The sequence below is a fragment of the Rhincodon typus genome, chromosome 5 (assembly GCF_021869965.1).
Source record: "Rhincodon typus isolate 14 chromosome 5, sRhiTyp1.1, whole genome shotgun sequence".
Taxonomy (NCBI): domain Eukaryota; kingdom Metazoa; phylum Chordata; class Chondrichthyes; order Orectolobiformes; family Rhincodontidae; genus Rhincodon; species Rhincodon typus.
In genome coordinates this window covers 72467774-72476788 of record NC_063336.1, presented here as the reverse complement: position 1 = coordinate 72476788, position 9015 = coordinate 72467774, and the positions used below count along the sequence as shown (strand labels likewise).

General features: G+C 38.1%; 1 protein-coding gene across 1 annotated transcript in view; it reads left to right on the top strand.

Moving 5' to 3' along the window:
• The window catches only part of si:ch211-243j20.2 (uridine-cytidine kinase-like 1), a 105361-nt gene extending 98109 nt beyond the window's left edge, over positions 1 to 7252 (top strand). The window contains exon 13 of the mRNA XM_048597067.1: positions 4517 to 7252. Coding sequence (XP_048453024.1) covers positions 4517 to 4593 — 77 coding nt within the window. The 3' untranslated portion in view covers positions 4594 to 7252. The remainder of the gene's footprint in view (positions 1 to 4516) is intronic.
• The last annotated feature ends 1763 nt before the right edge of the window (positions 7253 to 9015 follow it).

Here is a 9015-nt window from a genome sequence, read left to right as displayed (position 1 = left end):
AGGAAGGGTCACCAGACCCGAAACGTTAACTGTTTTTTCCTTCACAGATGCTGCCAGACCTGCTGGGCTTTTCCAGCAATTTTGTTTTTGTTCCTAATTTACAGCATCCACAGTTCTTTCGATTATTTTCTCAATCTGTGAATACTGATTTTACCAGTTCCTCACCACGATTACTATCTGTAGTGTTAATAAATAAAGGTAGGAAATATTCCCCTTACTTTTAGAGGTATGAGGTACTGGAAGGCTGTTTATTGGCGTGGAGGTTATTTGTTTAGTACATATTTCAACAGAATCATAAAAGTAAATTGCAGGTATATGGTCCCAGGCAGTTTTGAGTTACAGTTTAAGACCAAGCCATGTAGAACCTAATGTTTTGATTTCCAGAAAATCTATTAGCAAAATTGTCTTTTCTTTTTCTCTTGTTAGATATTTTCAATTACTTTTTTCCTATTCTTTCATTTTTATATTCTGTATCTGGCTACTGAGATATACTCTTTACTGTACAGTTTTCTATGTCAATTAATTTATTCTTCTTGCCATTTTTGAGAAATTTTAAACACATGAAAGATTAATTTTTCCAGAGTCTCGATTTTGGAACATTTGTTCCTTGTACAGCTGACAAACAGGATTCTGCTTTGAAATTTTGATATTTTGGTTTTAGACATTGAGGTTGTGAACGGTGCTACGTAAATACAAGTCCTTTCCTTTATTTTTATTAATGTTATGTTATTTTTTCAATTTGAATTTTGCCTTTATTAAATAAATCAGTACCTATACTTTTTTCAACAAAGGTGGTAAAATAGTATGGAGGTACAGGTGACAAAACAGACTGAAGTGTGAAGTGGTGCTAATTCAAAATCAGCACCTGCTTGGAGTTGACTATGATGGAAGGCAGATTGATATCAAATATAAGTTATGGGGTTGAACAAGAGAAGATTTACAATGGTGACAGAAGAGGATGTGAGGGATTTTAGGGGTTTAGATTGTGAGAAACAGCAAGGTGTATGTTTTGAAGTGCAGGAATGCTGTGGGGTTGAGGGAGTGTGATGGACTACCAAAGTTCAGCGTGCAACTTGGTCAAATTTTTTGATCGTAAGTGGTTTGATAGTTAGGTGGCAGTGCATGCTTAAAGGGCCAAATAGCTTACTTCTCCTGTTGCATGCAATCATATTAGATTCTTGGCTATTGGGTAGTTACAAGTGAGGAGCGGAGGTTGTTGATCTCAGGTGGCCAAGCAAGATCGAGACGCCAAATGATCTTCTCTTGCATTTAACACAAATGTTTGTAAATAGAACACAGATATTAATGTCTGTTAATTCTTAGAACTGTTGTCAGTGCTTTTTGTCAGGCAAATGGGGTGCACTTAAACACTGAAACTGATTTCCTTGTGGGGTAATTTTGCTTTTCTCTGGAGAGTTTTAAACTAACAATGCCAAAGGTTGCTGTGGCACCAAGAAGGATGAGGAAGAACAGCCTGGTCTTGTCACAATTCTAAGTAAAGATAAGTTCAACAACTGCCAGCCAGTCAATTTAACTGGAAGGGCGTAAGAGCCAAGAGTTAATATGACAAGAATGCCAAAGTACAAGGATTAGTATTTATACTGTTTGCAATCCCTTTTTGAAGTTCAAGTAATCAAACACTTTTCTTTCATTAACCTTGTCTGTTACTTCTTCAGAAAAAAAAATGCAGTAAGCTAGTTAAGTACAATTTTCCCTTAAGAAATCCATGCTCACTTTCTTTTATTAATCCAATGCTTGCCCATGAGACTACATTTTTATAATTATCGTTTCCAGAAGCTTTTCCAACACTAAAGTTAACCTGACTAGCTGGCAGTTGTTGAGCTTATCTTTACTTAGGATTGTGACCAGGCTGTTCTTCCTCATCCTTCTTGATGTCACTGCAACCTTTGGCACCAGTCTCCTTCCAACACTACTTCACCATTACCAGCTGGATGAGACAGAACTTGCTTGGTTCCATTCTTATCTGTCTAATCATAGACAGAGAATCATCAAAAATCATCTCTTTGGCATCTCTCCTATGTTCTTTGTCAACACTGTCTGAAAATGTATCAGTTTCCTCATGTATGCTGAGCCGTTTAGCTAGCCTTACTTTCCCACCACCTCTCATCTCCTTCACTGTCTCTAAATTTTCAGACTGCATATGCACAATAGAATATTGGGTGAGCAGAAATGTCCTCCAACTAAATATTGGTAAGATCTAAGTCATTATCTTTGTCTCTGCTACAAATTCTGCTCCCTAGCCATGGAATTCATCCTTCTACATGGCAGCTGTCTGAGGCTGAACCAGAATGTTTGCAACCTTGGTATTCTATTTGATCCCGGAATGAGTTTGAAACTACATCCACTTGTATGAATAAAACTGCACATTTCCACCTTCATTACATAACTGACCGCCCCTAGAAATGCGGTTCTACCGCTGAAATACTCATTCATGCTTTTGTTACCTCCAGCATTGAATATTTTAACTCATTCCTAACTGACCTTCTACATTCTACACTCTGTAATCTTGAGGCCATCCTAAACCTTCCTGCCAGTCTTTTAACTCACTATAAATTCAGTTCATCCAACATCTGATACCTGCCAACCTAGATTGGCTCCTGGTTAAGCAACACCTGAACTTTATAATTCTCATGCACATGTTCAAATTCCTCCTTATGTCTGGAATACAATCCTCCAAGATATCTGCACCCCTGTAACTCTGACCTCTTGAGCATCCCTGATTTTAATTGCTTCTCCATTGGTTCAACTCATGAGTTGCCTCCCTAATCCTCGCAACCACCCTTTCCTCCTTTCAAACACTTCTTTAATCCTATCTTATTGTCTAAACCTTCAGTCATCTGACCTAATATTTTCCCATGTGACCGAATGTCATTTTGTTTTATGCCTTTGTGAAGTATCTGGGACATGTCAAAGATGCTATTTAAATGCAAGATGTTGTTGAATCTCTGACTTCTCATGCCACTCCTGTCCCATTGTTTTGGAAGCCTCCAAAGATTCATCCTTGATCTCCTCCCCTCCTTATTTACATGCTTTCCCTCAGCAAAACCCCATCTGGAAATGTAAAAGCATAAACAATAGGGTCATGAGCATACTATTTTGAACCTTTGAGACTGCACCATGATTCAGGAAGTGATTGAAACATAATATCCTGGGGGTTTGACTGTTTAAAACAGTGATGAGATAAAAAATATTCTCAAAGACAGCCATATCCCTCTCAGATTTTCTTCCCGGAAAGTTTGTACAAGCAGAGCCTTCAAGTATTTTTAAGGCAGAGGTGGATAGATTCTTGATAAGCAAGTGCATGAAAGATTGTCAGGGTTAGGTGGGAACGTGGATTGGAGGTCACAGTCAGATTTGCCATGGTCTTATTAAATGAAGACTTGAGGAGCCGAATAGCCTAATCCTGCTTTTTGCTCATATGAAGACCATGGCTGATCTTCCACCTTAACTCTACTTTCCGGTAATATTCCTATAAACGATAGCACCCATAAATTTGATCAACCTCCATCTTGAATATACATGATGACTTAACATCCACAATTCTCTGGGGTGGAGAATTCTAAAATTTCACAGCCTTTTGCATTAAAAGAGTTCCAACTCAGTCCTAAATAGCCAACCCTTGTTCTGAGGTTATGACCCTGTTTTCTTGACTTCCCAGCCAGGACAAACTTTACTCAACATTTACCTTGTCAAGTTTACTTTGAAGTTTCTATGTTTCCGATAAAGCCGCTCGATCTTTTGTTGTAGGACAATCTTCAGCATGTACTCTCCCTGTCCTTCCTATTACCGCCAGTCATCACTTCAACCTGGACCCTATGCTGTGGAATTACTTGCATTAAACTGTTTGTCTTTCCATCTTATTAGAATCATAGAATCCGTACAGTGTGGAAACAGGCCCTTCGGCCCAACAAATCCACACTGGCCCTCGGAACATCCCACCCAGACCCATACCCCTATAACTCAGCTAATCTACACATCCCTGAACACTACGGGCAATATAACATGGCCAATCCGCCAAACCTGCACATCTTTGGACTGTGGGAGGAAACCGGAGCACTCGGAGGAAGCCCACGCAGACACGGGGAGAATGTGCAAACACCACACAGACAGTCGCCCAAGGCTGGAATCGAACCCGGGTCCCTGGTGTTGTGAGGCAGCAGTGCTAACCCTTTGGAAACCACCATTTAGACTAGGTTTTTGGTCAGACTTCCTAAAATCCGTTCCTTTGGCTTGGTACCTATTTTTCTCCTTGCAGCTTTAAGTCATCTTGGGAGATTTTTCTATATTACAGTGGCACTATTTACATGAAAATTGTCAATAATTTCCATACTCTCAATTCAAAGCTTAGAGAAAGTGGGTAAAAAAGGAAATTTTTTTATCGTGTTTGAATTAACCGAGTAGCATAAGTGTTTAATATAGAAAGTACTGTAATTTTAATATTAGCCATTGCGGTTTAACAATAAGTATTGATGCAATAAATGTTGTTAATATTCAGGTAACTTTGGAGATCGATACTTTGGCACCGATGCACCATCTGATTGGTATGAGAGTGATGAGGGCATGGACTACTAAGTATCTTTCTGTGTATCTGATGGATCCAAGATGGCCTAAAAACAAAAGGATTATATTTGTTGTACATGAACATATTTTTGACTGTATCCAAGCGCAAGCTGAACATTCCTTTTCTGAATTCATATTGTCAAATAAGATTTATTTTGAATATTTTCAGTTTTTTGGGTTTGGGCATGTTGTAAAATGGTCTTTAAGTTAGGATATTTTAGATCAGAATTCACATTTAGAATGCCAGTAAAATGTATCCGATTTTAAATAATCTAATCATTCTTAAAGTATATAAATGAGAATTGAATCTGCTTGAGTTCAGTTTCACAAGTTAAAAACTTGAACTTTTTAAAGCATGTCTGAAAAAATATAATGACTTCATTTGAAGTAGTTATGTGGCTTCTTTTTTTTAAGTAGGCAATGAGGGTATATAACTTATTTATAAAACTCCAGACCGTACTTCAAATAGTTTAACTCCCCTCTCTCTACAGATTCTGTCACCTCTGCTGAGTTTAATGTCCAATGTGACATTCTTCAGAATATTTTGAAGAATAGTGGTATGGACACAAAAAGTTAAGTTTGTTTCCCTTTCCGCAGATGCTGCCAGACCTGCTGAGTTTCTCCAGCACTTTGTTTTTGTTTCAGAACTCCAGCATCTCAATACTTTGTTTGTATTTCAGCTAGGTTTTCTTGTAAATGGCATGCTGTCATAATATGTACATCACTATTTAAACATGAACCATTCAACTAGCAAGTCAATACTTGGGATCTTGGTCACAAGTAGTATGTTGATCCAGGCAATGTATTCTCAGCAATGATTATTTCAGTCTAAGCTAGGAATCTTCAACCAACAAAGTTCCTGTTTCACATAAATTCATCGTTATTTAATATTTAAATTTTCAGTCATAAAGACTTCATATAGAATCTCCTTCAATAGAAGTCTTAATAAACATTCCTCAAAAATGCTTCCTACAACTAATGTGACCTTTATCTGGTCTGGGATTTATTTTGAAAATAATATAGGAATAGCTGCACTATCACAAACAAACAGATGGAAACTAATAACATGGTTCTTTTTCTGCATGTTAGTTGAGTTAATTGCATGCATAAGTCACATCAGTGATCTTCTATAATCGAGAATGTGGCTTAATACCTGACTTCATTTCTTAATTTAACTGCACATTCAATTTTACATGTTTATGATCTGCCATTATGAATGGAGACCATAGCACTTGTGGGTTAACAAAATAATGAGAACCAAATACTTATCCCTCTCAATGGCAATTATTAAGACACAAATAAAGTTTGAAGTTATTTTCGATTGTCCAGGAACAACACAAAAACTGTAGGACTCTCTAAGACAAGGCTTCCCAAAGTGGAGATCTGGACCAAGAGTGAGGTCATGACCTGAAATGTTAGAATCATGAGCTCTGAGTTAGTAGTGGCTGCCATGGGTTTCTGCATGCCTAACAGGAAATAAAACTAGGTCACATTCCAATCCCCTGCTCCCATAGGCCCCTCCCCATCCCAACAAGCTCACGACCCACTCTTAGTTCTTACACAAAGATTACAACAATTTTCAAGACTTGAAATGAAGTCACGGTGGGGGGAGAATTGGAAAGTACTGCTGTAAATAAGGAGCTTAATTCTTCCCACTTATACACCACATTGTTAAATTGTGAAGGGAATACTTACATTTATAACTTGCCTTTCATGTTATAGAGATGTGCCAAAGTTCTTTACAGCCAATAAACTGCTCTTACTATGTACGTACATTATCTATTCTTTCATGGAACGTGGGTACTGCTGGCTAAACCAGCATTTGTACCCCATTTCCAAGAAGTAGTTAGGAGTGAGCTACATTGAATAGATCTGGAATCACGTGCACATGGGACCAGGTAAGCATAGTGGATTACAATCTGTAAAGAGTAGTAGAATGGATGGGTTTTTGTGACAATCAATAGTGGTTATATGGTCACCATTAGTCTAGATTTTTATTGACTTCAAACTGCCATGATGGCATTCAAACCATTAGAACGTTATCCTGGAATTCTAGATTAGTCTGGTGCCATTACACTGTCATTGCTTTCCCCGTGAACAGTTAATAACTTGCTAAATTTTGCAAAATCGGACCTATAATCGTTATGAACTCTTATTTTGTTAAAAGGAATGTAGTTCTTATGTTCTGTGGAAATGGCGTGAATCTGTTGAGACTCAACTGCATTTGAAAATAAATGAGATGTGAAGTGTTGTACACCATAATTTATTATTGCGCAACTGGATATTCACGTGAACTAATTGAATCTATATGTCTGCATTTAATCAATTTTATAGAGTATTTGGAATTAACTTTTTAACAGTTAAAATGTTAAAATATTTTTATATAGTTAAAGAAACATATAAGCACAGGTTAAGATCTAAAAGGCAGCAATAGCAATGTTGGATTTATTATTTTGCGTGGCAGATGGAAGAAGCAATAGTAAAATTCCTGACTGAAAATGCAAAACTCCTAAACCTTCTATGATATTATCAAGATTTTCTTCATATGGAAATGTACAAGTGTCATCAAGTCATGTAATGCACAATGTCTGTATACTCTGCAACCTGTATTGTTTTGACTGTACCTTTCTTGCATCTGATAAAGTTTATATTACATTGTGCAACATATGAATGAATAGTAGATATCACTCAGTTATTCCAGTTGGGAGATATCCACAACATATGGATGATCGTAACAGCATTACATCAAGATAAACTCCAATATTAAGCTAACTCTTTTAATTATAAATCTCCCTGTACAATATTGAACTCTTAAGATACCAAGAACAACTTATAATGGTTTATGGTTCTACAGTAAGAAAGATGAAATGATCCAGATTACGATTGAACTTATTGCTATTGACATTTTTATGGCGGCACATTGCCACAGTGGTTAACGCTGCTGCCTCACTGCACAAGGAAACCGGGTTTGATTCCAGCCTCGGGTACGTATGGGTTTCTGCCGGGTGCTACAGTTTCCTCCCGCAGTCCAGATATGCAGGTTAGGTGGATTGGCCATACTCAATTGTCTGTATTGTCCAGCGATGTGTAGGCTAAATGGATTAGCCATGGTAAATATAGGGTTATACGGATAGGGTAGGGGTCTGGTGGGATGTTTTTTGGAGGCTTTGTGCAGACTTGATGAGCTGGATGATCTCTTTCTGCACTATAGGAGTTATATATGCAAAACAAAAAAACACAGCAAATTTTAACTGAAGTTTTTGTCCTTGTCATCCATGGAACCAATAAGCATATAGAACTATGTGCCATTTAAGCATTGTATATTTCTTCTTGTTAAGATATTGTTGTAAGTTCTTAAAATAACAGATTTACTTTTTTGGTAATATTACATTGTCTTGTTATCCTGCATATCCTTTGTTCTTGCAGTTTCCCCACTGAAACTTCTGTTTTGTGGTGAAAATTACAAGAACATAGTTTTTAAAAACTATCATTCATTGAAAGACATTCTGCTATCTTTCATTCCCTATATTTTTTACCCATGTTCTTCCCTACTAAGTTCTGGTTCATGACAGTCCTTCAGGGAAGGAAATCTACCATCCTTATTTCGTCTGGCCGACATATGACTCCAAACCCACAGCAGTGTGATTAACTTTCAATCGCCCTCTGAAATAGCGAAATGAAACTAAACAGATCACTTGGTTTTGACCTAGAAAAGACAACGGCAGAAACAGTCCTGTTGACCCTGCAAAGTCCTCATTACTAACATCTGGGAGCTAGTGCCAAAATTGGGAGAGCAGTCCCACAAACTATTCAAGTGACAACCTGACAGTCATACTTATGGAATCATACCTTACAGACAATGTCCCAGACACTACCATCACTATCCCAGCATATATCCTACCCCACTGGCAGGACAATCCAACAGAGGTAGCAGCACAATGGTATAAAGTTGGGGGTAAGTTGCCCTGGGAGTCCTCAACATTGACTCTGGACTTCAGGTTAAACATGGGCAAGGAAACCTCCCTCTGATTTCCACGTACCATCCCCCCTCGGCTGATGAATCAATACTTCCCCCATGTTGAACAACAGTTAGAGGAAGCACTGAGGGTGCCAAGGGAGCAAAATGTATTCTGGGTGGGGGATTTCAATACCCATCACCAAGAGTGACTCAGCAGCAGTATTACTGATTGAACTGGTTGGGTCTTAAATGATGTAGCTGCTAGACTGGATCTGTAGCAGGTGGTGAGGGAGCCAACAAGAGGGAAAAACATACTTGACATTATACTTTCCAATCTGCCAGCTGCAGATGCATCTGTCCATGACAGCATCAGTAAGAGTGATCACCGCATAGTACTTGTGGAGACAAAGTCCCACTTTCACTTTGAGAAGGCCTCCACTCCATCATCTTGTGTGGCACAATCACCGTGCTAAATG